Here is a 27948-nt window from a genome sequence, read left to right as displayed (position 1 = left end):
CGGGGCGGCGACGCGAGGGAGCGTTCGCGTGGGGTGCCCAGATTCGAAACTCGAGTCCGAGCCGCGGGGGCGCGCGCCGTACCGTCTTCCCCGCGCCGTTCCTGCCGACGATCAGCGTCAGCGGCTTCGGGAACACGATCGCGTGATCATTCTCCGGGGAGAAGCTCCGGATGCCCTTGATGAGGAGCTTGTCCACGGAGCACATCGCGAGGCGAGTTCTTCTTGGCACACCGCCGCGGCGTTAAATCTCGCGGGCGGCTCGAGATCTGCGCGGCGCGCGGCGACGCGCGCGCCCGTGGGACGACGTCGAGCGCGCGGCGGTCGGACGCGGTCGGACGCGGTCGGACGCGGCGCGAGCGAAGTCGTCGAGGTCGGCGCGCCGAACGCTTCGCGCGACCGCGCTGGACGAACAGGAGTGACGCGCGGATCTCGCGGTCTCGTGGTTTACCTTCGTACCTTCGTACCGAGGGTACGAAAGTACTTTCGTACGAGCTGAGTACGAAGGTAACGCGTTGTACACTACAGTGTAGATCTGATTACAAAAAGACTGAGCTCTAACCCATCCGGGTAAAACATGTGATCTACTGTAGCTAGAAGCGAGCATTCAAGGCTCCATAAAAAGGATTTGCGCTGCCGCGCCCGCGTGGAAGTTTTCAGAGTCACGTGAGGTTCTGAGCGCGTACGAGATGGGCGCGCCAGCGATGCGGTCCCCGATGGCGGATACGAGCGCGACGGAGATGTGGCCCATGATGCGTCGTTTCCAATAGCTTTTGCTCCTCGCGATGGCGGAGAGCGTGGCCTCGGCCGCGGCCTCGGAGGCGGCGTCGCCGGCGGGGACAGTACCTCTCGCACCGTGATCGGCGAGCTGGTTAAGGAACTTGCGGAAGCGCGGCGCCTTGAACGTACAGTACGTGTACGTACGTGTACACGTATTAAGTTGTTTTACTTTCGTACGAAAGTACGAAAGTACGAAAGTACAGTACACGTACAACGTTGTACGAAAGTACGAAAGTACTTTCGTACTTTCGAAAGTACTTTCGAAAATAATACTTTCGTACTTTCTTCCGAAGTAAGCTTACACGTACAACGTACACGTGTACACGTACACGTACAGTATTCTATTTCCGTGAGGGTTGAACTGCAGGCTTACTGTACACGTAGTTATGGGCGAGTACAAGTACGTGTACGTGTAGGCCCTACACGTAGCCCTAGCCCTTGAACGATGTCAAAGCAAAAGTTTCAAGTTGGTTGGTCAGAAATTCCGAATTTTTGGCGTTTCTGAATTTTGCACGGGGGAGGGGGGGCGGGGACGGGACTGGTCATCCTTGAGTTAATTTTGCATATTTTGCCGAATTGTGCTAACCCTTACCCTAAACGTCATCGAGATAAGAACCCAATTAGCCGAATAACCGAATTAAGAAGACTAGTCCCGGTGCCGTCGGTTATGGATAGCCACCGGGAGGCGATAGGGTGAAATTGCGGTGCCTATCACGGCAAACACACCAATTTTTCGAACCAACAACCACGAGATGAGACACCCGGAGATTCTTTTGACGGTCTGTTGTTGGTTCAGCAGTCCATCCAGCTGTCCAGCGATGTGGAGCTCCGGAAAATGACTCTGTTCTCGGATAGATCGGATAGATCGGACCTTTCCGAGACAAACCGAATGAATCCAAGAGGAGAGCGCCACTCCATGGAGGCGTAGGCATCATGGTCATCACGAGTGATACCGACCTCGTGACGGTCCTGTCCTCGGCGCACGGTCGGCAGCGTAGGAGCGAGCGACTCATCTCCAAGAGCGACCTGCAGGCGGCAGTCAAGTACGGAGAAAAGGAGGCGAGTCACAACAGCAAAGGGATCCTATGCTGGAAGTACACCTTCCGAGGTATAGTCTACATCACGGACGAGACCAGCAGGCACGAGATCACGTCATGGCCGATTCCCGCCTTTGGCTTCGACGTGCCCCTCGTCGAGATCACGGAGAACATGCGCCGAGACCACAGAGCCGCGGTGCGCGACCTCGGAAACAAAGCCTCCTGGACCTCGCACACGGTGGCCGTCGTCGACCAGTCGGGTTCGATGAGGAACACCGACGTGGACGGAGGTGCCACGAGGTCTGACGCGGTGTGGCTCACCCTCGCGCTGACGTGGGTAGAGGCTGAGATCAAGGCGGGTAACCGCAAGAGCACGGACGTGATGTCCGTCGTGAGCATGAGGAACAACAGCGAGGTGGTTGTGGACGCCGAACCCGTGGACTGGATCTTGTTCAACAAACTTGTCGGCCTGCTTCGGGAATCGCAGCCGAGCCAAGGCGGCAACTACCTCGCCGCCATCGATCTCGCGGAACAGTGCCTGATGCGCAACAAGAAAGGAAGCTGCGCCACGGCGCTGCTGTTCTTCTCCGACGGAAGGCCGAGCGAACAGATGCCTCGCGTTCAGCCGCACCGCAAGTGCAAGACGGCTGACCAAAAGTTGAAGCGCGGGGTGGTGTACACAATGAAGGACAGTGTCGATGCGCGGGATACGATGTTGGCGTCCCGCATCGGAGAACTGGCGAGTCGCTTCGGTCGGAGGCTCACTGTGGGCAGCATAGGGTTCGCGGACCCCTCCGAGGAGTTCTCCACGCTCCAGGCGATGACGACGGCTTGCGCCGATTACGGTTGCCAGGCCACTTTCCACAAGCCCACTCTCACTGCGGAGTCTCTTCAGAGCATCTTGTCAAACTTATCGTCGACCCTCACGACGACGAAGACGGAGCTCACCGAATTGGCTGGCTCAAAACATCGCACCGTTCGTGATGTGAAGCGAGAATCGCACTCCCAGATCAAATTAGCGCAGACGCAAGTGAATCTGCCGCGTGATGAAGATTGGTGGCTTTACAAGGTTGGGGCCGTCAGGAGGGCTAAATGGGTAGAAGGCAATCGAAGAGTGTACCGAAACAACGAACACTTTCGAGGCCCGAGGCAACAAGGTAAATGGGACGCATTGAAACCATTTGAGCACGAGAAAGCTGTTGGCATAGCCCACAAACGGAAGGTGTTTGGAGAGGGAGCTGAAAGGCTGGTCTCCATGCTTCGCGAGTTTGACAGTGCGGGCCGCTTTGTGGGGCCGTGGTTGGTTGCAAAGCAGAGCAGATTCGTCGAGGAATTGGGCTCGTATGGTTTTGATTCATACGATGAGCACGCATTCCACAGAACGTTCTGCTCGACGCAACAGATAGCCGCACGCATCGCGAAGACGTTCAACCGGAAACTCGAAGAGATTCCAGGAGTGAAGGAAAACACGCCGCGGATCGAGTTCTTGGAGTGTCGTGTTCTAAGTTTATGCGACGACGCATTTGGCGATATCGGCGTTCTGGCTGAGAAGATGCTGGATCCTTTGAAGTACAAGAAGTGGAACTCGAACAACGGATACGTGGATGGCATGAGCAAGGCACATGATGCCGCCGGGGGCAAATCAATCGAAGGCGGGTTCGCTTCGCTGGATTTGAACGCAACTGTTTTACCGGAAAACCTCGGCGCCATCGTGGAGGAAGACGAGGAGGGCGAAGAATCGAGCGACGAGGAGCACGTCCCGGAAGAAGACGGTCGGAATCTGCAGAGTGCGAGCGCGATGGACCATCACCGCGGCGTCAAGTTTACCATCGAAGATATTCCCCAGGCTTTCTCGTGCTTTTCGTACAAGTACTCGAGGAGGAAGTACCTGGTTTGCGACTTACAGGGTGTCCTGGATCAGACGAGGTCGCCGCCTTGCTTCGAGCTGACTGATCCGGTGATTCACTACAGTAGCACGAAAGGCAGGAAGAACGTGTTTGGACGCACAGACCGCGGTCGCGAGGGCATGAACAAGTTCTATGCTACCCATAAATGCTCCGAACTCTGCGAAGCGTTGCGTAAGGTTTGGAAGCACAACGTCGGCAAAACATCCCGCAGTGTCATCAAGCCCAAGGTTGAGAGCAACCTAGCAAGACCGGATGATGTAGGATACCCTCTCTTTGGGAGAAAGTTTATATTGTAGATTACCTGGTGATGTGAACAAAAAAATGATTCTGTATGCGCATTCGATGTAATGGTCAATTAGACGTACTAGTCCGAATGGCTTAGGTTGGTGACGCTGGGCAAATGGGGATTAACTCGACAGGGAAAATGATCATCACGGTTTTCTCGCTATTGTACGTGTAGCTATTGTACGTGTCGACATCGACACGTACGGGTACACGTACGGGTCAGAGTACGTGTACACAAGAATGTGTTGAGTATATTCACAATGTCAACAACACAGCACACTTTTCACAAACGAAGAAGGCGCGCGCGCCGCCGCCGCGATGAAACCCCGCGCGGACGTCGTCCGCGACGCCCGGCAGCTCGCCGTGGACGTCGTCGTCAAGCGCGTCGAGGCGCACGCCACGCGCGAGCTGTTCACGCGCCCCGCGAAGGACGCGCTCGCGCGCGCGGACGAGCTCCGCGGCGACGGCAACGACCGATTCCGACGCCGCGCCTTCGACGACGCCGCGGGCGCGTATCACGAGGCGCTCGCGACGCTCGCGCCCGCGTTCGCGGATCCGACGACGTCGTACGCCGCGGAGACGGCGCGCGTCGTGCTCCTCTCGAACGCCGCGCAGTGCGCGATCGAGACGCGCGACCTTCCCCTCGCGGTCGCGCGATGCCTCGACGCGCTCTCCACCCCGTGCGTCGCGTCCGACGCGCGCGCCTTCAAGAAGCTCCTCCTGCGCCTCGCGCGCGCGTACGAGCTCGGCGGCGACCTCGACGCCGCGAGGGCGGTCGCGCGCGAGGCGGCGCTTCGAGGCGTCGGCGAGGAAGAGTTCGCGGAGGCGCGCGCGCGGATCGACCCGACGGGGATCCTTCGCGACGTGGGGAAACTCCGCGACGGCGTCGAGACGCGCATGTTCATCATGCTCGCGCTTCGAATGAGCGCGGGGGAGGAGAACCTCGCGCGCGTGCGCGCGGTGCTCGATAACGGCGATCTCCCGCACGTCGATCGCAGGGACGAGATGGGGAACAACGTCCTGTGGGGGGTCCTGAACGCGCTGACGTTCGACGTCGAGGACGACGACGACGACGACGGCGCCGCCGGCGCCGGCGCCGCCGCCGGCGAGACGAAACCGGTCGAAAGCGGCGCGGATTCGGTCGTCCCGACGCTGTCCCTCCTCCTCGCCGCGGGCGCGGACCCGTGCCAACGGTACGAACGCGGCAAGACGCCGCTCATGTTCGCCGCCGGGAGCGGCTCCCTCGCCGCCGTGCGAGCCATCTTAGGTGCGTTCTATACAAAAGTTTTTCACCCATAGCTCGGTTTCAACACTTGATCGCGTCTCCTTTCAACTGACCGATGAACTACTGTATTTTTGTATGGAACGACCCTCAGACGCCGGCGACGCGCAGCACGAGGAGGAGCGAAGGCTCCGCGGGCGGGACGGCGGCCGCGCGACGAAAATGCGCGGCGAAGACGCGAAGATGAACGCCGCGGACGCGCAGGGATGGACCGCGCTGCACGTCGCGTGTTCCTCCGGCGGCGGCGGCGGCGACGCCGACGACGGCGACGCCGCCGCCGCCGCCGCGGCGCGCGAGAGGCTCGCGATCGTGCGCGAGCTCTTGGACGCCGGCGCGGATCCCACGGCGAGGCACTCCGCGGGGTTCTCCCCGCTGCACCTCGCGTGCATGCACGGCGCGCACGAGATCGCGAAGGAGCTCCTCAAGCCGCCGACCGCGACGCGCCCGAAGTGCGGGCCCGGGTTGACGCGGCACCGCACCGCGCACGGGCTGTCACCGCTGATGCTCGCGCTTCAGATGGCGCCGAACAGCGGCGTCGCCGCGGAGCTGACGCGCGTCGCGACGGAGGCGTCGTCTTCGTCTTCGGCTTCGTCTTCGTCTTCGCGCGGCGACGGCGGCGGCGGCGTATGCGGCGGCGGGCACGGGTCGTATTACGCGTCGCTCGACGCCGAGGCGAAGGAGGACGCGCGGATGCTCAAGTGGACGGCGATCCGAGCGAAGATCAAAGATAAGGTGCGTTCTATACACTGGTTCCCATACGACCGCGTTCGCGTGGTGAACGCCGATCCTTAAGGACTTTTGCCGGCGTCTCTCTCCGCCCACACCACGCTTTCAATTCCCGTCCTCGACGCCTTTCAACTTCAACTGACGCCTTTCAACTCCACCCCGACATTCGCTCGTATGGACCCTCGACCCTAAGCAACGCGAGGCGGTGACGCGCGCGGAGGCGATGGACGCGCGCGGGGCGTTCGCGACGCCGCGCGATGCGGCGGCGTTCGTGGACCGCGTCGTCGCGAACGCGTGGCTCGAGCACGCCGGGTTCGAGCTCGACGATCTCGGCGGCGACGAGGGAAGAGAGAGAAGAGATGATGAGCCGGAGCCGGAGGTGCGTTCTATACACTGGTCCCCATACGACCCCGTCGGCATGGTGAACGCCGATCCTTAAGGACTTTTCCCGGCGCATCACTCCGCCCAGGGTTCCTCGCTTTCAATCCCCGCCCTCGACGCCTTTCAACTCCGACTGACGCCTTTGAACTCCACCCCGACGTTCGCTTGTATAGAACGGCCCTGAGCCGGACCCGACGTCGGTCGCCGCGCGCGCGTTCCACGCGTACGGTGACGTGTACGCCGCGCTGTTTCGCCTCGTGATGGACACCGTCCCGAGCGTCGTGACCAAGGCGTTTCGTCCGACGTCGATGCCGTCCGACGCGGAGTGCGGTCTTCTGTGGTTCTACGCGGGCGGTGAGACCGCTTCCCGTCCCGTACGACCCCCCGTTCCGTTCGCGCGGTGAACGAAAGCCTTTCTTTCGTCTCTCGAGGACTTCCGCCGTCGTCGCTATTCGCCCGCGCTTCCCTTTCAACAATTGTGTTTGACCGGTAAGACGTTCGACTGACCGACACGCTCGCTCACGATGCGATCACGGACCCAGGCGGCGAGCGAGGGCCGGCGATGGCGCCGACGGCGATGGAGGACGTCGAGTTCCCGGCGGACGACGCCGGCGGCGCCGCGACGACGGCCGCGCCGCCGCCGCCGCCGCCGCCGCTGCACGACGCCGCGGCGGTGGAGTCCCTGCCGTCGATCGCGCGGTGGAGCGACTCGCGCGGCGGTGTCTCCGCGGACCCTCGCGCGGGATGGGTCCCGATGGCGTTTCGGCCGCTGACGCGCGCGTTTCACTCCGTCGTCCCCGGCGCCGACGCCGTCGACGCCGTCGCGCGTCTGAACCTCCCGATTCTCGACGCCGCGTGCGGGAACGGGTACTGGACCGCGACGTTGCGCGCGAGAGGCGTCGAGGTGATAGCAGCGGTGGATCCGTCGAGCGTGAGCGCGTCGGCGGCGGCGGCGGCGTTCGTGGACGACGTGACGTGGGCCGGGGGGGACGCCGGCGTGGTGGCGCGGTGCGTTCTGTACACTGGTCCCCGTACGACCCCGTCGGCGTCGTGAACGCCGTTTCTTAAGGACTTTTTCCTGCGCATCTCTCCGCCCACCCCTCGGTTTCAATCTCCGCCCGCGACGCCTTTCAACTCCGACTGACGCCTTTCAACTCCGCCCCGACGTCGCTTTGAACGGAACGACCCTCAGGCTGGCGGCGACGCGCGCGAACGCGGCGCTGTTGATCACGCCGTCGTCGCGTCTCGACGACGACGAGGAGGTGGAGGAGGAGGTGGACGACGACGACGCGGCGCCGTGGGACGACCGGTGCCTTCGCGCGTGGCGCGGAGACGTCCTCGTGCACGTCGGGGAGTGGGCGGCGACGAGCGTGCACGACGACGACGACGACGACGACGACGAGGGAGGGAACGACGCCGACGCGGACGACTTAGAAAACGTAATCGGCGCGGGCGCGACGTCCGAGTCGTGGCCGCGAGGGACGCGGAGCGTCTCGCGGCCGCACGGCGTCACGACGTCGGCGGCGTTTCAGGCGCGCGTCGCGAGGGACTTCGAGCGCGTCGCCGTCGTCGCCGTGCCGTGCTGGCCGGGGCGGCGTGACGACCTCACGATATGGAAGCGGCGGTGACGCTCGCGGGGAGGCGAACGTCGGGGTGGAGTTGAAAGGCGTCGGGTGGAGTTGAAAGGCGTCGAGGTGTGTCGGGATTGAAACCGAGGGACCCTGGGCGGAGATATGCGCCGGGCGAAGTCCTTAAGAAACGGCGTTCACCACGCCAACGCGGTCGTACGGGGACCAGTGTATGGGACGCACCTCTCTGGAGGGTTCTTCGGCTGGTTGAAATAAATCTAATCTATCAGCGAGACCACGCGTGCGCGCAGACGAGTCCGTCTCTATTCGCGACTTGAAGGAACGGCGTCGGACGGGATGGATCGACGAGAGAAGAGGGCGCGGGCGCGCGGACGGCGCGCGCGCGACGACGGTCGTCCGTCGTCCGTTCGTGTTCGACACCAGATAAGACTACAGCACGCTCGGAAAGATCGTCCCGATTTGGCATTCTCGCGGAGCTTCTGTTCCTTTCCTTTCCCCCCGAGGGCCGGATCACGATTCCGGTCGAGCTCCCCGCGCGTCCCCTCGTCCTCCATCCATCCTCCGCGTCGTCCTCCCGCCGTCTCGCGCGCGCGCCGTCCTCGCGTCGCCCGCTCCCGCGCCGCCGTCGCCCCGTCCGCGCTCGCGTCGTCGCGTCGTCGCGTCGTCGCGTCGTCGCGTCACAGCGTCACAGCGGCCCGGGCTCCGGATTCAGCGGCGCGTGCTCCTTCCCCTCGCCTTTCCGATGGTACCTGTGGTAGAGCTGAACCTCGCGGTCGTAGTACGGCGTCCGGAAGTCTTCCGAGTTGTCCTGCGCCGCTTGCATGCGGAGCTCCGCGGGCGTGAGCGACCCCCACGAGTTCGGGTCCGACTTGCCCACCGCGGTGTTCATCTTCCACGCCTTTCCGAACGACCTGCGCTCCTCGCTCTCGCGCTCGTTCCACGTGAGTCGCGGGTTTTGCCACGTCCACGTGCGGCGGTAGCCCTTCGCGGGGGTCGCGCCGGACATTGCGCGCGGGGGTGGGTGGGGGGTGGGCGGGGGTTCTTCGGGCGGCGCGCGGCGGCGCGAACGCGGCGGCGGCGCGTGTCGGCGGACCCCGGGCTTGCTGCTGCGCGCCGGAGAGAATGAATGACGACGAATGCTTCTGTTATATCTGTTCGCCCCGGCGAATCGCGAATCTCGACGACCGACCTCCCGTCATCACTGTCGTGGTTCGGTTTCGGAGCCGCGGGGAACCAACGAAAAGACAAAATCCAACGTCAGACTGTAGTCCGGAACGCGCGCGCGCCCCCGCGCCGCACACCGCGCCGCGCCGCGCCGCGCCGCGAGGGGGAGGCGCACGTCCCGCGCGCGTCGCTCGTCATGGGCGTCCTGGTGCGACAGCGCGCCCGCTCGCGTCGTCGCCCCGCGCGCGTCCCGTCGAGCGAACGTTTTTCTTCCGTTCACTCGTCGCCGTCGCCGTTGGCGTCGTCGCGCGTCGGCGACCGAATCGACGATCCTCCGTCCGGCCGCGTCGTGACTGGTTCCCATACGACCGCGTCGGCGTGGTGAACGCCGTTCCTTAAGGACTTTTCCCTCCGTCTGACGCCCCCCACCCCCCCATCCCGCCCCGCCGCCGCCGCCGCCCCCACGCCGCGCGCCTCCGCCTCCAGGCCGCGATGCTTCGGCCGATATCGCGCAGGTTCAAGCACCATCGGCGAAAGTCGCGCTACGACGTCGCCGCCACCCCCGCGTCCAACGTCCCGCAGGTGCGTTCTATACACTGGTTCCCATACGACCGCGTCGGCGTGGTGGACGCCGTTTCTTAAGGACTTTTCCCGGCGTCTCTCTCCGCCCAGCCCCCGCTTTCAATCCCCGTCCTCGACGCCTTTCAACTTCAACTGACGCCTTTCAACGTCCCGCAGTCTCATCCGCGCGGGGGATGGATGATCACGCAGGATGACCGCGTCTTCTCGGACGACGACGGGGGAAGGAAGCGACGCCCCTCATCGCGAGGAGGAGGACGATACGCGAACGCGAACACGCGCGAGGAGCTCGAGGCGCTGCCGACGGCGGTCCTGGAAGCCATCGCGCGCGAGGCGGACGCGAAGTTCGCGCCGGCGCGGGGGGCGGACGCGCGAGGGGGGAAGGGGCGGGGGAAGAAAAAAAAAAACCGACGGCGAAGAAAAGAAGACGACGTCCTCGACGACGACGACGACGACGACGACGCGCCCTCGTCGTCGTCGTCGTCGTCCTCGTCCTCGTCCTCGTCCTCGTCCGACAGCGACGACGACAGCGACGACGACGGCGACGCCGACGCCGCGAGAGGCGCCGGCGAGCACGTGTTGGACGTCGACGAGACCGAGTCGGGCGCGTCCCGTCTCATCACGCGCTAGTCCCCGTTCGCGTTGTGGACGCTCACACATCCTCGAGGACGGACTCACTCTGCCCGTCCGCGCGCGTTTTACTCCGCCCGTCGTCGCCCCTCGCCGCTTTCGATCCCATCCCATCGCGCGCGATGACGTCTCGCGACGAAACCGACTCCGACTGACGCGCGGAACGGAACGAACTTAACTTCCGTCCCTCTTCAGACGAGCGCAGAGCCGCGAACGAGCTCAAACGGCGAGAAGACGAGGCCGCGGAGAAGGCTCGCGCGTCGCTCGCGAGGGCCATCGTCCGCGAGCGCAGGAAGCGAGCGGAAGGGCGGAACCGCCGGCGATGCGCCGCCGTCGCGCGAAGCGCGGTCGGGGACGTCGCCGTCGTGGACCTGGACGACTTCAAGCGTTTCGTGCGGCGCGGATTGGAAACCGAGGGCGTGGACGAGCGAGAGATCGTTCGCCTGTATCGATGCTGCCTGCAGTCCGGAAAGCCCGGGAGCGGACGCGTCGCGATCGCGGACGCGCTGGACGTGGACCAGCTCGCGCGCGCGCTCGCGGAGGGACGGTGGCGGAAACTGTGGGACAAATACGCCGCGGACGCGCGTCGCCGCGCGCTCGATAAAGGGTGCGTCGGCGCGTCGTTCGCGGTGTACGGGATCACGAGCAAGGACCCGCTGAGCGCGCCGAACTTCCCGTCGATGATAACGTCCATGTCTTGGCCGTTTTCATGGCTCGCGCTGGTCCTACAGGTTGCGTTTCTGCCGTTGCTCGCGCCGCTCTCGTCCAAGTTGCCGTCGACGGCGCGCGCGATGTTCCTGACGCGGTTCGCGTTGCCTCCGAACCTCCGCGCGTATCGCGGCCCGTTCAGCGACTCCCTCGCGGTCGTGCTCTACGTCGCCCCGCTGTGGTGCGTCGGCTTCGTGTGCGTCGCCGTCTACGCGGCGTACAGACCGGAGTATTTGATGGGCGATTGTCTGTATCCCGCGCTGTTGTCGACGATGCTGGTGCGCGCTATACACTGGTTCCCATACGACCGCGTTCGCGTGGTGAACGCCGATCCTTAAGGACTTTTGCCGCCGTCTCTCCACTCCACTCCACTCCACTCCACTCCACGCCCGACCGCTCCGCTCCGCTCCGCTCCGCTCCCCGCGCGACCGAGCGCCGCGCGACGCGTTCGTTTCCCCTCCCTCGGTTCGGTTCGACGTTCGACCGCGCGCGTCCGCTTTCAACCGACCGATACCGATCCGTTACCGACCGTTACCGACCGATCCGACGCGCGTCAGGTGTCGTTTTTCGCCTCGTGCGTCGTCGCCGCCGTCGGCGAGGGCACGCGCGAGCACCCGTCGAGGACCGCCGGCGGGGCGCTTCGGCCGTCGCACGCGTTCCCCGGGGGTCGAGTCGCGCTGCCGGACGGCGAGAGCCGGATCGTGCAGCGGCACCCGCGGACGGACGCGGTGAGCGAGCGACGAAAAAACGCCGCGAGGGACGCGAGAGAGGCGAGCGCGGAGGCGTCCGCCGCGGGCGCGGGGGGGATGCACGGGCATCGCGGCGGCGGAATCGGAATCGGAATTGGAATCGGAACCGGCGCGCCGTTTCATCTTCATCGCGCTGGATCGTCGTCGGTCGCGGTGGTCGCGGACGCGAACGCGCCGAGGCCGGTGTCCGCGGCGGCGGCGGGTCAGGCGATGGGATACGACTCGGCGAGGGAGGCGGCGGGGGCTCCCGTCGACGCGAGCGCGAGCGCGAACATCGCGCGACGGCCGGTCGAGATCCCGCGCCCCGCGTCCGCGGCGGTCGGCGGCGGCGACGACGCCGCGGCGGCGCACCCTTTCGGCGCGGCGTCGGCGACGGCGTCGGCGACGGCGAGCGATCGCGGCGGCGGCGGCGACGAAACCGGAATCCTTCGCGGAGGAGGAGCCGCGCGTAACGTCACCATGGGCGGCGCGACGAACGGTCAGGGCGCGGTCGTGGGCAAGCGCGGACGAAACGTCCCGACGTCAAAGCGCGGGGCGGCGCGATACGACGGCGGCGTCGGCGGCGCGATCGTCGGAGGGACCGTCGGAGCGACGACGACGACGTTTCCGCTCGCCGCGCGCGGCGGCGGCGCCGCCGCCGTCCACGGGTTGCGCGTCGAGCCCGTCGCCGCCGCGCGAAACGACGCGGCGAGGGAGGCGAAACGTCGTGACGGTTCGCATACGAAACTACCCGGAGAAGGCGGTCGCGGTCTCGACGACGTCCTGAAGGTTGTCTCGGAGAAGGACGTCGCGGACGCCGTCGTTCGCCGCGCCGCGGAGGAGGCGGCGGAGACGCCAATCTTCGGCTCGAAAAAGCTCTCCTTCTGGCCGACCGTCTTCTTACTCCTCGTCGCGTTCGCGCTCGCGTGCGCGCCGGCGACGTACCGCGGCGTCCACGGCCAGGCCGTCTTCGGCGGTCGCGAGCGATCCACCGTGTGCGTGGACCAAGTCATGCCCGCGTCAGGCGCGTTCTTCCTCACCGCGCCGGTCCCCGCGCTGACCGGTCCCCGCGCTGACTGGTCCCCGTACGACCGCGTTCGCGTCGTGAACTTCATTCCTCAAGGACTTTCGGCCGATCCTCGCGGACGGACTTCGCCCGCCCGGCGCGTCTCTCCGCGCACCCCTCGCCGCTTTCGATCCCCCCGACGCGCCTACGCGACGCCTTTCGACTCCATCTGACGCGCCCTTGAACTCCACCCCGACGCGCTTCGCTTCGCTTCGCTTCGCGCGGACCCTCCCTCGACCCTCAGGTGCGTTCTATACAAAAGTTTTTCACCCACCGCTCGGTATCAACATTTGATCGCGTGGGTCCTTTTCAACTGACCGGTGAACTATTTTTGTATGGAACGACCCTCAGTGATGGACATGATCGGCCTCACCCGGTGCGACGACGCCGACGTCGACGCGCTCGCCGCCGAGTCCGCCGCCCCGCCCGTCGGCGACGACGGCAGCGAGGTCGGCGACCTCGCGCTCGTGAAGACGGAGGACGACCAGACGAACAGCGCGGCCGGGCACGTCGTCGTCGGCGCGGGCGTCGTCTGGATGACGGCGGCGGTGAGACCGCTTCCCGTACGACCCCGTTCGCGTGGCACGCGCCGTTCCTTGAGGACTTTTCCCGTCGTCACTCTTCACCCGCGCTTCCCTTTCAACGTTACGTTTGACCGGTAAGACGTTCGACTGACCGATCGCTTCACCCACGCAGGCGTTTATCTTTTTGAAAATCGCGCGGTACCTCACGTCGCGGTGCTACGCGCACTACCTCCGCGCGCGGCTCTTCGCGGCGTGCGCGGACCCGTCCGAGGCGCACCTCATGGACGTGCCGTACCTGAACGTCCGTCACGCCTACCTCCCGTGGCTGCGCGTCCGCGTGCACCTCTCGCGGTTGCAGCATCTGGAGAGGCGATGGACGGAGCTGCTACTCGCGCACGCGCTCCTCGCCGTCGTCGGGCTCGGTGAGACTGGTCCCCGTACGACCCCGTTCGCGAAGTGAACGCCGTTCCTTAAGGACTTTTCTCCCCCCCGCGCCGTCCGTCTTCGCTTTCGACGTCGTTTTGTTTGACCGGTGAGATGCACGACTGACCGACGCGTTCTTCACCCATCCCGTTCGTCGTTCGCTTCGCAGTGACCGCGGCGATGCTGGCGGCGGCGCGAGTGTTCACGACGCCGACGGATTACCAGGCGCGTTCTGTACGCTGGTTCCCATACGACCGCGTTCGCGTGGTGAACGTCGTTTCTTAAGGACTTTATCTCCCGGCGTTTCTCTCCGCCCAACCCTCGCTTTCAATCCCGACACACCGCGACGCCTGCCTTTCAACTCCGCTGCTGACGCCTTTGAACTCCACCCCGCCTTTGAACTCCACCCCGATTACCAGGGCCCGGATTCCGCGCCGAGCGTGTGCTTGCTCCTCGCGCTCGCGATCTCGATCCCCGTCGCGTTCATCGCGAGCGTCGCGTCGAAGGTGTACGAGCTGCAGATCGACGACGAGGCGCTCCTGAGGGAGGAAAAGTGGAAGGCGCGCGACTCGACTCGACGCGACGCGACTCGACTCGACTCGACTCGGCCTTCTTCGCCGCGCGCACGTCTCGACCGCACGTTCTTCCACGTCATCGATTACCATGCACACGTCATCAAACACTCACCAATCGTCACCCTCCACCTCATCGCATCACGACGCGACGCGGCAGATGACGATCGACGGCGTCGACGACTGGCGGCGGCACGCGGCGCTCGCCGACCTCGCGGAGACGATCAAGCGAAGAGACGCGCACGCGTTTCCGCGCGTGCTCGGCGTGCGATGCGGCCGCGGGTGCGCGAACGCCGCGTGCGCGCTGACGTTTGGGATCTTCGTGCTCCTCATGGGCGTCATCGCGATCGAGACGACCGGCGGCGTGTACGCGGGAACGTCGAACGACCAGGCGCGTGACTTTACTCGTAGACTACTCTCAGACGCCTTCCTTTCCCGCCCCGCGCCGCCGCGCGCGACTCGACGCTCTGCTATTACTGTACTCTCTCTCTTCGACTGACGTCGCGACACCCCCGCCGACGCTGCAGCTCAAATCGTTGACGGAGATCAACTTTGCATACTCGCACAAGTTCGCGGAGCGCATGCTCACCACCGTGAACGCGCTGTCCGACAACGTGACGCGGGTGGAAGCCGGAGTGACCCTCGGCAACGCGTTGACGTCGGCGATCGACTCGACGTCCCCGGCGGCGACGCTCGCCGTCGTGACGGAGATGCGATCGTGCTTCGACTGCTCGATCCCGTCGGGGGAGACCAAATCGCGGCCGTGGTTCAGCGACGACGCCAGGGATGACGTCGTGAGCGCCATCACGCAGGGGTACTATAAGCACATGCCGTCGTACGCGGAGGCGCGTTCTCCATCTCATCTGACGCCGGTCCCCGCGCGACCGCGTAAGGAGTTTTCTTCCCGGCGTGTCTTTCTCTCCGCCCACGCCTCGGTTTCATCGATCCCGACACACCTCGACGCCTTTCGACTCCAACTGACGCACCCCTGAACTCCGCCCCGACGTCGCTTTGAACGACGGAACGACCCTCAGGTGTGCGCCGCCGCCGGCAGCGAGAACGCGACGCACGTGAGGTACGACTGGTGCGACGACGCCGTCACCGCGGGGGAGGTGCCGGCGGTCGACGCCTACGCCGTCAACGGGTATTATCAGCCGCCGCCGCCGTCGCCGTGACGTGACGTCGCGTCGCGTCGCGTCGCGCGCGGAGGAACTACCGTATAAGATGACTAATACAAGTAAGACGACCGACCTACGACTCGACTCGCGCGACCGCCGCTCAACTCGTCGCCCTCAGTTGGCACCCATCAGTTGGCACCCCTCAGTTGGCGCCCCTCGCGCCGCCCCCTCCCCCCCGATGACATTCCGACGCCGACGCCGACGCCGCGTCCTCCTGCCTCCGCACCTGCCTCCGCCAAAGCCGCCACGACAGCGCGAGCTTCGCCTCCGCCAGCGTCATCACGAACGCGGTCACGGAGACGTCTGCGGGGACGCGATTCGATTCGATTCCGGGGAGCGAAAAGAGCGCGCGCGCGTCGGTCAGTCAGTCGTGAGGGAGGGACCCGCGCGATCGATCGACCGTCGAGATTACAGCGCGCGCGGGGTGGGTTGAGCGGTGGGCGAAAAACGAAGCGAAACGAAACGAAACGAAACGAAACGAAACGAAACGAAACGCGCGCGGACGGAACTACACGGAACGAAACGGAATGAAACGCACCCGAGAGACACCCGAGCCACGTCGTCGGAAACCCGAGATGGTTCGGCCCCGGCGTTCCCGAGCACACGCCCAACAGATTACATCGATACGGCCCGCGCCCGTTCCACCGAATGTATATCCCCACTCGCGCCATGAACGTCGGAATCGTCGCCACGATCCGAGGCATGCTCATGGACGCGCTCGCGTTCCGAGGCAACCGCGGCGTGTCCCACGCGAGCTGTTCGAATCGAATTCGAATCGGGAATCGAGAGAGGGTCAGTCGCGAGCCGCCGCGGTCGAGCGAACGTCGAAACCGAGGGCACAGCTCACAGCAGACGCGCGAATCGACGACGCGAACGAGCGAAGCGAAGCGCCTCGAGAGACGGACGCGCGCGGGGCGGGGAGCGGTCGGTCGCCAGTCTCACTCGCCTGCGTGAACAGCGCGACGTACGCGTTGAAGCAGTATCGGTACTTTATCGGCACCGGCCGCGTGATCGTGGTCCCCACGTGCGCGATCAACCCCGTCATCGTGCACGCGAAGACGACGTACGTGGCGCGCACGAGCGCCGGTCGGGTCGCGGGCGCGATGCCGGCGCGCGCGCGAAGCAGCGGAAGCGACAGCGCGACGACGTTGACGACGAAGCACGTCAAGAAATTCTGCTGGAGCCTGACGAGGGTCGTTCCATACAAAAATAGTTCACCGGTCAGTTGAAAGGAGGCGCGATCAAATGTTGAAACCGAGCGATGGGTGAAAAACTTTTCTATAGAACGCACCTGAGCGTGACCCGCGTGAACGGGTGCCGCCAGAGGTCCATCACGAACGCGAACAGTATGAAGATGAGGACCAACGCGCCGTGGACGTCCTCCATCCGCCGCGCGGTCGGGTGCGCGCGCCATCGCCTGCGGGGAGGAGAGACGGACGCGATGGATGAATGGATGGACGGAGAGAGACGGGGGCGAACGCGCGTTATCGCGCGCGCGCGTCGAGGAGGAGGAGGATGAGGCGGAGGAGGAGGAGGACGGGCGGAATTGAAAAATCAGTCAGATCGCGGAGGCGCTTCGGTTGAAGGCAGCGTCTCGCGGCGTCGTCGCGCGGGAGGACGCGCGGCGGAGGGCGCGCGGGGGTGGGGGGTCGCGGGGGGACGGGAAGAGTCGCGAGGAGGGCGACGCGCGCGCACCCGAACGCTTCCTGGTCCTCCCGCGGCGCCGTCATCGCGCGTCGCCACTCTCGAAAGAGCCCGACGTCGTCGTCGTCGTCCTCGCGCGCCGCGGCCGCGTCCGCCGTCGCCGCGTCGTCGCGTCCGCCGCGGTCGCCGTCGCGTCCGCTCCCGGCGGCGTCCTCGCGTCGCGCTCGACGCGCGCGCATCGCGAATACGTCTCGCCGTTCCCGAGTCCGCCGCCCCTCGAGGTGCGCTCGCGCGCGCGACCTTTCAGTTGGTTGTACACGTGTACAGTCAGGTAAGTTTGATAGCAGTACGTTCGTACAGCTTGTGTCTATAGACAGGAGCTTCGCTCCAGTCTGCTAGACTGGACCGAGCAACTCTTAGACAACAACTTACTGTACCTGTTCTACCTGTACACGTACGCGTACGTGTACGTTTGTACTTTCCGCTGAATAGTACGAGTATTTTCGTACTTTCGAATTTTTTTCTATTTGAAAAGTAGGTTATGGACCCAGCCTGAAAAATCTGCCACCCCCTATTCAGGTATTCCCCTAGCTAGCTAGCTAGTGTACACGTGTACACGTACTGTTACACGCGAAAGGTCACACTGTATGACGTTTCACACATCCACACACATTTCCCTCGCGCGGGCGTCGTCGTCGTCGTCGTCGTCGCGAAGACGATGGCGATCAACCCCGCGTCGATCGTCATGGCGCCCATGATCGCCTTGGCCGGCGGCGACGGCGCGCGACGACTCGTTCGGAACGCGACGCAGAACCAGGGCCGCCCTCGAAAGATGAAGATCTTCTTCGCCGTGATCCCCGTCCCGGAGCAATTCTACGCCCGCTACAAAGACCTCGAGCTCATCAACACGCGACGGATCATCGGGATCGCGACCGCGGTCTTATACGCCGCGGTCGTGATCTCCTTCGCGGTCGGCCTGTGGTTCTACTATAACATCGAGGTGAATCACACGCTCGTCTCCGCGCATGAGTGGTCCAAACCAGGATACGACTGCAAGCCGCTGTCCCCAGACGAGCACTACGGAAACACGTACACCTACGAGGAGTGCCAGGCCAACTATCGCCCGGTCTCCGAGGAGTCGATCGACTTTACGAAGCGTGCGGTCGCCAGGAGGTTCGCGAACGCGTGGAAGGGCGATGATTCGCTAATCGTGGTCGGGGACGGATACGGAAGCGTTTCCTACAACCCGTTCGCGACGCAAAACAACGAAGGCTTACAGGCGAAGTACCTCTCGTGGCAATGGTCGTCCGAGGGGTCTCATGACGCCGACCCGTTCATCCAAGACAATCGCGGCGGGTGGACCGACGACGACGCCGTGAACTCCGCGGCGAACCTCGCGACGGGGAAGTACATCCACCTCATAGACGGCGATCACTTCGTCGGCATTTGCGCGCCTTCCGGCGGGTCATTCTATCTGGATGCCTTAACCGTGCAAGCGATGACCGGGGGCATAGATTGCACGACGGACACCTTGGACGCCGCGTACAAAGCGACCTGGGTCGCCATGTTCGAGAAGGTCATGGAGACGTACGGCGACGTGTGTCACTACACGTACGAGAACAGGCCGTACCTGTGCACGAAGACCGAGAGGCACCATTGGCTCACGATCATCGCGCTCGCGAATAATATTAGTGCGTTGCTGTACACCTTCCTCGCGATCGCGCTCATCAAGATCCTGATGGGGAAGCGGACGGACCGCGGGGAGACGAAAAGCTGGGTGAAACGGTTGCCGTTACCCCCCGAGCTGTACAACGAGCGGTACGACCTCACGTTAGTGACGGGGGACCAAACCGCTAGCGTCCTCACGACGGTGATTTTCGTCGTCACCGCGGGGTCATTTCTGTTCTTCTTCTACTTTTACAGTGCAGTAAACGAGGTCAACTATACCCAAGTTCTCACGCGCGAGTACGAGATCAAAGACGAGTTAAAAGACTTCGAATGCTTTCCGACGGATTCGCACAATGGTTTCATGACGTCGCACTCGTACGATGAGTGCGTGGAGGATCTCAAGCAGAGGCCCCCGAGCGCGTCCACCGTCGCGTTCCAGACTAATGATGGGTATAGCGAAGACGCCAGCAAGACTCGAGTGTATAGCTCCATGTGGATGCCGTTCACGGAAATGGAGAATGATGCTTATATCACCGAAAGCAATCCGTGGAACACTTTGGAGCTGATTCCCGGGTCGTATCTCGAAGACATGACCGAGCCCACCGAGATCGCGGCGAACACTTTGCTGAGCTTCGGCGTCAAAGCGTGGACGGCGAGCGGGACGACGCAGAAGTGGTTCTCGCGCCAAGCCGGGTTTCCCGCGAACGTGTACATATCTCGGTCGACCGCGTGGTCGGACGATTCGAAAGCCGCAGCGATCGCCGCATGGGTGAAGATCGCGGATCACATCGGGGATAAACTGTGCGACTACACGAAGGAACAAGGGCCGTACCAATGCCATGAGAATTGGTACGGCCTCGACGTGAATAACCTCCTGAATTCGCTCGCGCTCGCGTTCGGTCTCGCGCAGTTAATCTACGCCATCCAGAGCTACCTCGCGGTGATTTTCATCGCGGAACGGAACCGCATGAGCACGCAACCGATTCGTTCGTTGAAACCAGAGCGCACGTGGTTGTCGCGCATCCCCGTGCCCGAGAAATTTTACGAGCTCAACGCGCTCGATTTAATCTCCAAACCGAGTATCGTCCTCGCGGCGTTCATGGGCATGGTAGTCGTTGGCGCGCTCGCGTTTTACTTCACGTACGTCATCTACGACGCGCAGCGGTTCACGGAGATGACGATCGTGGACGGGTACGAGCTCGACGGGTACACGTGCAAGCCGACGGCGACGGCGCGGTACGGCTCGCAGACGGCGGGGCTTCCGCCGTGGACGTACGCGGAGTGCGTCGCGAAACTCGAAGCGCCGACGGTCGAGAATTCCGGTCTGAACGACCTCTCGCAATTGGTTTCGGGGGCGGGGACGTTCAACAACTATCCCGACGACGGGTGCGCCCGCGGGGCTTGTGCGACGACGACGTACAATGCTAACACGTACAGCACGCCGGTACGTTCACACATGGATTACACCTGATTACACGCGTTTTTTCACCCGTACCTTCTCGGTTTCAACACTCGATCGCTCCCCCTTTCAACTGACCGACGATTTTTTTTCGCGCGCGCGCCGTCGCTTGCAGTTCGACCAACCCGTGCGGTTCGCGCCGTGGGGGAAAGCCCTCCCCGGATTCGACTGGTACCGAGGGTGCACGAGCGACTGCGAGCCGTCGTGCCAGTGGACGAGCACCGTCGGCGACGTGCGGTACGACTGGGGGCAGGCGTACAACTGCAAGCACGGGGTCAAGACGTGGGACGCGCCCTACGCGTCCTTCGACGCGTACTTCTCCGCGAAGATGACCGCGTGGAAGTCGTCGTTCGACGGCTCCGGTCTGACGTTAGAGAACGACCCTCGATTCGGCATCTACGTCAAGTACGCGAACGCGGCCCCGGCCGCGAAAAAAGAGTCGGAGGTTGTCGCGCAGTTCACGACCATTTACCAGACGCTCGGGGAAGAGGGTTTGTGCGCGTGGACCAACGACATCACGCCGCAGGCGTGCGAGAAGGAGACGAAGAACGACGTGCTGACGGTGCTGTCGCTCGCGTTCGCGAACGCGGAGCTCGCGGCGATGACGTGGATCACGTTGATTCCGATCTTCATCATCAGTTGTTGCGGGCGGAAGAGCACGTATCGCGAGCGCGTCGAGGTCGAGGCGCCGCCGAAGCCGAAGAGCGGACCTATGATGTTTCTGGTGCCGACGCCGTCGTCGAAGGAAGATCTCGAGGCGAGGCAGAGGGCCGAGCGCGAGGCCGCGGAGAGGCACAACGCGGAGAGGAAGGCCGCGGAGGAGGCGGCGAAGTTGGAGAAGAAGGCGTCGAAGATGGAGCGCGCGGCGTCGAAGAAGGCGTCGAAGATGGAGCGCGCGGCGTCGAAGAAGAAGTCGAAGGGGGAGGATCCGAGCAACGCGGTGTAACGTTTTCTAACTCTCGTCCAATTACTGTACGAGTACGTGTACAACTGTACATGCATGTACTCTCGAAAGTACAAAGTACAACGTACAGGTCTTTATCATATCTGTAAAAAAATTAGACCTCCTACGAGTACAACGCAGTGTACGTTACGTGTACGTTACGTGTGTACGTTACGTGTGTACGTTACGCGTGTACGTTACGTGTGTGTATCTGATTACTGTACAAAAAGACTGAGCTCTAACCCATCCGGGCAAAACATGTGATCTACGAAAGTAAATGCGGCGCGCGTGTCGGACGCGCAGCTCGCCGATCGCGTCGTCAGCCGCGCGCGCGCCGTCGCCGCCTCGTCGGCGACCCACCAGAGCGCTCGCACGCCGTTCACGCCGCGTCCGCGCGCGTCGTCGCGTCGCGCCCCGCGTGAGACCCGCGTCGTCGCGACCGACCGCGCGGGGGCGACGAACCGTATCTTCACTCGTACTCGTTCCGTATCTCCGCGAACATGTCCGAACTCGTCGGGAGCCGCGCGCTCGCGGACGGCGACGTCACGGACAGCGCGCGGAGCTCCGCGAGCTACGAGTTCGCGACGCGCATCATCGAGTCGAACCTCGTGCATCTTTGCGATCCCGGCGTGGAGGTCACGAACAAGCCGCACGAGCGATGCACGGTCGTGAGAGGTGCGTCGTGTCCGAAAGCGCGGTTGAACTGAACGCGTCCGATCTGAACTCGACCGCGGGCCACGACGGACGCCGCGCGCCGTCGCGACGCGCGCGACACCCGAAACTCTATTTTTTTCCCAGCGACGCATCAGCGATGACGCTCTCTCATCGCCGCGCGGGCTCGACGCGAAGCGCGCGGCACGAGCGGCGCGTCGTCACCGCCTGAGCGCGTCTCCTCGCGCGCGCCGCGATCGATCGTTCGCTCGTCTCTACCGCGTCTCCCCTCCTCTCCTCCGCGCGCGCGCTCAGTCTCTCGACGCGCCCCGCCCCGAGCCCCGATCACGATCACCACGCCGCGCGCAGTGAAAGTGAAATCCGCGGACCACGTCGCGATGCTCTCGAACATCTTCGAGACGTTCTACGCGCTCGCAGTGGACGTCGTGGAGGCAGACGTCGACACGACCGACCGACCGACCGCGGGCGACGGCGCGGCCTCCGCGGTGTTCCTCGTCCAAGACGCGCCGACGCGCGAGAAAGTGAGCTCCACGAAGCGTCTAGCGGAGTCACTCCGGGGCGCGCTCGAGCTCGACGACGTCGGCGAGCGCACGCGTCGCGGCGAAGACGCCGTCCGCGCCGGAGACGACAGCGCGAGAAGCTCGCCGCGAATCTCCTCCGTCTGCAGGGACGGGTTGAAGCTGAACTCGTGCGACGTCCACGCGACGGAGATACACATGGAAATCCCCGACAGAGTAGGTCTCTTGCGTGACGTCGCGAACGCGTTGAGCGAGGAAAACTTACGCGTCGTCCACGCGCACGTGTACACGACTCCGGACGGGATGGCGTCGAACTACTTCAGCGTGGAGTGCGCGAGCCCGAATACGAAAGTGCCGTCGCACGCGCTCGAGAAGGTGAGAGCCGCGCTCGCGGCGCGGTGCCACCGCGACGCCGTCCCGCACGGCCATAACTCCCGCGACTCCCGCGACTTGGGAAGCCGACCGACGACGAGTCAACGGACGGAGGCGGCGGCGGGATCGGACGACGACGCGCGCGAGCGCGAGCGGCCGCACCTCGTCGCCGCGGAGAACCGCGGCGCCCGCGAGGTCGCGCGGCGAGGCGGGGAAACCACGAGCGTAGACGGAGGCGCGAGGAGGAGGAGGACGACGACGACGACGAAGCCCGCCGACGCGCTCAACGCGCTCCCTCCGGCGAGACCCTCCGGCGAAATGTCGGACGCGGACGCGGCGTTCGCGGACGACGCTCTGCGCGCGCTTCCTGCGTATCGCTCGCTCGCATCCCGCGCGGCGCGAGACGAGATCCTGGACGAGCTGAGGATCGTGCGATGGGCGCCGGGAGAGATCGCGTTTCGCGCCGGGGACGCCATCCCGAACACGTACCTCATCACGAGCGGCGGGTTCGTTCGAGACGCGTTCTCCCAGACGCTCGCGCACAACTCCCCGAGGCTGGTGTTGAGACGCGGCGATCTCGTCGGCGAAGTGGCGACGCATCACGCGTACAAGACGCACTCTGCGATTCGAAGCGTGGACGAAAACGGAGCGCCAGTCGAGACGACGGCGTTCGCGATCAACTGCGAGACGTTCAAGCGCATCGTGCGAACGCGCATTCACCGTCAACGTCGGCTCTGCAACAACGTCTTGAACATCGTCTCGACGTTTCGCGCGGTGTCGACGCGAAAGAAGGAGTTGTTATTGAACGCGTTGTGGAGCGCGTCCGTGGCGATGCCTCCCGGGACGAAGCTCGAGTTTGGAACGATGTCCAAAGCGTTGCACGTCGTCTTAGAAGGCGAGGTCGACGTTGTCCCGCTGCATAGCAAGGAGAAGAAAAAGACGCTGAGAGGCGGGGACACGTTCGGGAACGATTTCTTGATGTCTCCGGAGATGTACGCGCGGGCGGAGAGCGAAAAATTACTCGAAGATAGGCTCGGACACTCGTACGTGTGCAAGACGCACGCGGTGTTGCTGCTCGTGACGAGGGGACTTCTCGAAAGCTTGTGGGGGGAAAGTTTCGATTCGTTGCTGTCGTTCCGGTGCGAGAAATCGCGGAAGGAGGCGAAGAGGAACTGGCAGACCGGGTTGACGAAAGTGAAAGCGTCGCTGACCCGCATCGAGTCCGCCGAGAGTTTGCGTCTTACGGACGGTCCGAAGTTGGCCTCGATGTCGTGCCTGGACTTGACCGCCCTCGCCAGATCGCAGGCATCGAGCCCGAACCTGAGCCCGAACCCGAGCCCGAGCCTGAGCCCGATGCAGGTGTGTTCTATAAGATATACACACGTTTTTCACCCATCCATCGCTTTCAACATTTGATCGCGTCCCCTTTCAACTGACCGATGCACTTTTTTTGTATGGAACTGCAGAGCCCGAGACGTTTGAACGTCGCGGACCTCGCGTACGACGACGGCGGCAGCGGCAGCGAGAGCGAGTGCGAGTCGCCGTCCTCCGTCGCGGCGTCAACGCCCGGTGTTGGATACGGAAGAGCGAAATCGCGGTTCGCGGAACCCGAGACGCCGTCGCGGACGTGCGATAATGTCCCGTCGAACGGGAAGCGGTGCGACGACGCGGTGTCGGAGTTCGCGACGACGTCGGAGGTGAAAAAAAAGAAGAGCTCGATGATCTCCTCGTTTAAGAGACGTTTCGCGTCGAAGAGTGCGCTCAAGGCGAAGAAAGCGACGGCGTCGTCCCAGGGCTCGGCGACGACCCCACAGTCCGACGCGTACCGAGCGGATCCGGTGGCGAAGGACCCGAAGGACCCTTTCGAGGGGTACGCGTTCGCGAAACCGCTCGGCGACGGGTTAATCGGCTCGGTGTACAAGTGCTGGAAGCCGAACGTGAACAAGGCGGGCGTGCAGGACAAGGAGAAGCCATACGTCGCGGTCGCGGTGAAGGTCATGAGCAAGGCGAAGATTCTCGACATCAACGAGACGGAGCACGTCGTGCGAGAGAGCTCGATCATGAAAGCCGTGTGTCGACACCCGTTCATCGCGACGATGACCGAGTCGTTCCAGACTCCGAGCGCGCTTTGTATCGTGATGGAATACGCCGCGGGGAAGGATTTATTCTTCTTGCTTCACGAGGTCGGCTCGTTGTCGCTGTTTCAAACTAGGGCGTACTTCGTGCAGGTCGTCTTAGCGCTCGAACACGTCCATCACAAAGGCTTCGTGTATCGCGACTTGAAGCCGGAGAACTTGCTCGTGCGCGAAGACGGGTACCTGCGGCTGACGGACTTCGGGTTCGCGAAGGCGTTGAAGCCGGGCGAGCGCGCGTACACCGTCTGCGGGACGCCGGACTACCTCTCTCCAGAGGCGTTGCGGGGCCACGGATGCAACCGAGCCGCAGACTTTTGGGCCTTGGGGATTTTACTCTTCGAAATGATGGCCGGATACCCGCCGTTTTATGGGCAGACGCACAGCGAGCTGTACCGGCGCATCACCGAGGGGAAGCACCGGACGTTTCCGAACACAATGAATCCTCACGCTCAGGACTTTATACGGCAGCTGTTACGGCAGGAGGAGGGCGAGCGCATCGGCATGTGCGCGAAGGGGATACAGGCCATTCGATCGCACCCGTTCTTCAAAGGGTTCAGCTGGACCGCGGTGTTAGAGCAGAGGGTAGACATTATTCTTCCGTCGGAGATAGAGCCGGACGCGGACGTTGGGCCTGAGGACATCACTGAGCCGTGCGAGGTCCCGTGCTTGACCGAGCCTTGCGTCCTCACGGACAATGAGCAGAAGCTATTCGAGGGGTTTTAAGGTCACGATGAGATGATTAGCTAGAGTACGAAAGTTCGTACGAAAGTACTTTCGTCTATACTTGTACTTTCGTACGAAAATACTTTCCTTTCGTACTTTCGTACGAGTAATATGTACTTTCACTTCGAAGGTAAGTCAACTTAGTGTACTGTACTCTTCCCGTCGTCGCGTCATCGCTCGCTTTTGCCTATCCACTCTCCGCTCGCGCGGCGTCCGAGGCGCGCGCCTCGAGAAACGCACCGCGATGGCCTCGACGACGTCTTCGATTGCGCGCGTCGCGTGCACATCGCGCGCGGCGAGCGAACCCCGCGCCTCGTCGACGCGCGGAGGAGGAGGAGGAGAAGGAATCGCCCGTCCTCCCTCCCGCGCGGCCGCCGCGGTCGCCCCCGTCGCGCTCGCGCGACGACGACGACGACGCCTCACGATCGCGCGCGCGGAGCAGAGCCCGCGGAAGGAGACCCCGACGGAGATGGACTCCCCCGTCGGCGACGTCCCGCCCGACGCGCCGCCGTCCCCGGAGAACGCCGGCGGAGGAGGAGGAGAGGAGGACTCGGCGCGCGCGCTCGGCGACCAGATCGCGGCGCTGAGAAACCCGCCGTCGGGGACCAAGCCCGGCGACGCGAGCGACAACATCGTCGTCGGCGCGTTCGAAGAGATCGGACGGATAGAGTGGCCGACGCCGATCGGCGCGCTGAAGACGACCGGGATCGTCATCGCGATCGTGACCGGCAGCGCGGTCGTGTTGCTCACGGTGAACTCCGCGCTGTCGAGCGTCTCGCAGGCGGTGTTCGGGTGAAAGGTTTTGACGTTAATAACACAGGCGACGACGGCGGCTGGATGGTTGCGCGCTCGGACGCCGGCGCGGACGCGGACGCGGGTTCGGACCCGCGGCCGGCGCGGGCGAACCAGGGCGGGTTTCGGGGGAGGACGAGGAGGAGGAGGAGGGCGTCGGTCGAGCGCGTCCGTCCGCGACGCGACGCGCGCGAGCCCCCGACGACGAGACGACGACGCGAGACGGATGATCGAAATCGAAAAAAAGGATTATAAAAATAAATCGTCGAGGCGTCGAGTCCCTCCTCGCTCGCGTCGCGTCGCGTCGCTCACGCGCCGTCCACAAACTTCGCGGCGGCGGCGTAAATCTTCTCCATGAACATCGCGGCGTCCTCCTGCCCGCCCGCGCGCGCGGTGTTGATGTTCGTCTTCAGAAGCGCCATGAGGTTCAGGTCGAGCTCGTCTGAAGAGGGAGGGTCGGGGTGGAGTCGAAAGGCGTCGGTTGGAGTTGAAAGGCATCGATGGCGGGGATGGATGGAAAGCGAGGGACCATGTGCGGAGAGAGACGCCGGGTGGAAAAGTCCTTAAGGATCGGCGTTCACCACGCCGACGCGGTCGTACGGGGACCAGTCGGCGCGATGAGATGGGACGCGCCTTTGTCCACCATCTCCAAGATCATCGCGCGCTTATCCGGCGCGGTGAGGAGCTTCTTCATTCGGTCCAGCGGGCTCAGCATCGCTCGCGTGGTCTGATCCACGAACCCGACGAAGTCGCTCGTCACCGCGTACAGCGCGTCGAGCTTCCCTTTCTCGTCCTCGTCCGTCTCCGCGTTTCGCTTCTCCGCGAGGCGCTCGAAAAATTCATCCGTGAGCTGGGGTCGAGGGAAAATCGTTCAAAGCGACGTCGGGGCGGAGTTCAAAGGCGTCAGATGGAGTCGAAAGGCGTCGAGGGCGGGGATTGAAACCGTGGTGTGGGCGGAGAGACACGCCGGGAAAAGTCCTTCAGGAATCGCGTTCACCACGCCAACGGGGTCGTATGGGGACCAGTGTTAGATAGAACGCGCCTTGGGCCGTTGCTTCACGATCTCGTACTCCATCTCGTTGAACTCCGTCGCGAAGAAGTACGCCACGAGGTCGTCGTGCGTCGTCGGCTGCGTCCGCGCCTCGCGCGCCGCCTCGAGCTCCGCCCTGGCCTTCTCCCACTCCTTCTTCGCCTCCTCTTCCTCCTTCTTTTGCGCGTCGATCTCCTGCGCCTTGAGCTTGCGGTCGATGAGCATCGACGCGGACGCCTCGTCCACGTCCGGGAAGAGGCCCTCGGGATCTGCGAGGCGAGGCGAGGCGAGAGAGAGAGATGCGCGCGGGGGGGGGGGGGGGGAGGGCCGTCGGTCCCGTCCTCCTCGGGGTCCGGCGTCCGCGCGGTGTCTAACGCGGGACGGGACCACCCCCGAGGGCCAGGGAGCCCCCCCCCCGGGATGGGAACCGGAAAAG

At 63.9% G+C, this 27948-nt stretch overlaps 13 protein-coding genes across 13 annotated transcripts in view; 9 read left to right on the top strand and 4 right to left on the bottom strand.

The window, feature by feature from the left end:
• RAD50 (Rad50 DNA repair/recombination protein) overlaps positions 1-403 on the bottom strand; it is a 5674-nt gene extending 5271 nt beyond the window's left edge. Inside the window, exon 1 of the mRNA XM_003055852.1 lies at positions 83-403. Coding sequence (XP_003055898.1) covers positions 83-205 — 123 coding nt within the window. The 5' untranslated portion in view covers positions 206-403. The remainder of the gene's footprint in view (positions 1-82) is intronic.
• A 2021-nt stretch (positions 404-2424) lies between these two features.
• MICPUCDRAFT_64115 (uncharacterized protein) lies at positions 2425-4074 on the top strand (the record flags this gene model as incomplete). Its single annotated transcript, XM_003056244.1, is given in 2 exon segments — positions 2425-3944; positions 3946-4074. Coding segments are annotated over 2 exon segments (1539 nt in total). The 3' UTR covers positions 3965-4074.
• Positions 4075-4324: 250 nt separating this feature from the next.
• MICPUCDRAFT_55141 (uncharacterized protein) lies at positions 4325-5305 on the top strand (the record flags this gene model as incomplete). Its single annotated transcript, XM_003056243.1, has 1 exon — positions 4325-5305. One exon carries the CDS (start codon positions 4325-4327, stop codon positions 5303-5305), a length of 981 nt encoding a protein of 326 aa, XP_003056289.1.
• A 145-nt stretch (positions 5306-5450) lies between these two features.
• MICPUCDRAFT_55140 (uncharacterized protein) lies at positions 5451-6080 on the top strand (the record flags this gene model as incomplete). Its single annotated transcript, XM_003056242.1, has 1 exon — positions 5451-6080. One exon carries the CDS (start codon positions 5451-5453, stop codon positions 6078-6080), a length of 630 nt encoding a protein of 209 aa, XP_003056288.1.
• Positions 6081-6957: 877 nt separating this feature from the next.
• MICPUCDRAFT_55139 (uncharacterized protein) lies at positions 6958-8023 on the top strand (the record flags this gene model as incomplete). Its single annotated transcript, XM_003056241.1, has 2 exons — positions 6958-7403; positions 7588-8023. 2 exons carry the CDS (start codon positions 6958-6960, stop codon positions 8021-8023), a joined length of 882 nt encoding a protein of 293 aa, XP_003056287.1.
• Positions 8024-8669: 646 nt separating this feature from the next.
• On the bottom strand, positions 8670-8990 carry MICPUCDRAFT_38398 (uncharacterized protein; the record flags this gene model as incomplete). The annotated part of the gene is made up of 1 exon (XM_003055851.1): positions 8670-8990. One exon carries the CDS (start codon positions 8988-8990, stop codon positions 8670-8672), a length of 321 nt encoding a protein of 106 aa, XP_003055897.1.
• Positions 8991-9640: 650 nt separating this feature from the next.
• Positions 9641-14091, top strand: MICPUCDRAFT_38397 (uncharacterized protein; the record flags this gene model as incomplete). The annotated part of the gene is made up of 6 exons (XM_003056240.1): positions 9641-9730; positions 10558-11343; positions 11623-12856; positions 13211-13407; positions 13556-13805; positions 13976-14091. The coding sequence occupies 6 exons, from the start codon at positions 9641-9643 to the stop codon at positions 14089-14091; spliced, it is 2673 nt and encodes an 890-aa protein (XP_003056286.1).
• A 705-nt stretch (positions 14092-14796) lies between these two features.
• On the bottom strand, positions 14797-15183 carry MICPUCDRAFT_38396 (uncharacterized protein; the record flags this gene model as incomplete). The annotated part of the gene is made up of 1 exon (XM_003055850.1): positions 14797-15183. One exon carries the CDS (start codon positions 15181-15183, stop codon positions 14797-14799), a length of 387 nt encoding a protein of 128 aa, XP_003055896.1.
• Positions 15184-15587: 404 nt separating this feature from the next.
• Positions 15588-17439, bottom strand: MICPUCDRAFT_64114 (uncharacterized protein; the record flags this gene model as incomplete). The annotated part of the gene is made up of 5 exons (XM_003055849.1): positions 15588-15859; positions 16095-16311; positions 16503-16740; positions 16848-17057; positions 17252-17439. 5 exons carry the CDS (start codon positions 17437-17439, stop codon positions 15699-15701), a joined length of 1014 nt encoding a protein of 337 aa, XP_003055895.1. The 3' UTR covers positions 15588-15698.
• A 442-nt stretch (positions 17440-17881) lies between these two features.
• MICPUCDRAFT_46504 (uncharacterized protein) lies at positions 17882-21356 on the top strand. The gene is made up of 2 exons (XM_003056239.1): positions 17882-20312; positions 20443-21356. Exons 1-2 carry the CDS (start codon positions 17919-17921, stop codon positions 21271-21273), a joined length of 3225 nt encoding a protein of 1074 aa, XP_003056285.1. The 5' UTR covers positions 17882-17918; the 3' UTR covers positions 21274-21356.
• Positions 21357-21770: 414 nt separating this feature from the next.
• Positions 21771-21977, top strand: MICPUCDRAFT_55133 (uncharacterized protein; the record flags this gene model as incomplete). Its single annotated transcript, XM_003056238.1, has 1 exon — positions 21771-21977. One exon carries the CDS (start codon positions 21771-21773, stop codon positions 21975-21977), a length of 207 nt encoding a protein of 68 aa, XP_003056284.1.
• A 2837-nt stretch (positions 21978-24814) lies between these two features.
• On the top strand, positions 24815-25690 carry MICPUCDRAFT_5053 (uncharacterized protein; the record flags this gene model as incomplete). The annotated part of the gene is made up of 1 exon (XM_003056237.2): positions 24815-25690. A coding segment is annotated over one exon (876 nt), but the record flags the coding sequence as incomplete, so codon positions are not given.
• Positions 25691-26056: 366 nt separating this feature from the next.
• On the top strand, positions 26057-26739 carry MICPUCDRAFT_31263 (uncharacterized protein). Its single transcript, XM_003056236.1, has one exon. It carries the CDS (start codon positions 26160-26162, stop codon positions 26484-26486), a length of 327 nt encoding a protein of 108 aa, XP_003056282.1. The 5' UTR covers positions 26057-26159; the 3' UTR covers positions 26487-26739.
• Positions 26740-27948: the final 1209 nt, after the last annotated feature.

Source organism: Micromonas pusilla, assembly GCF_000151265.4.
Source record: "Micromonas pusilla CCMP1545 genomic scaffold MICPUCscaffold_2, whole genome shotgun sequence".
NCBI lineage: Eukaryota > Viridiplantae > Chlorophyta > Mamiellophyceae > Mamiellales > Mamiellaceae > Micromonas > Micromonas pusilla.
This window is presented reverse-complemented; position numbering and strand designations above follow the sequence as displayed.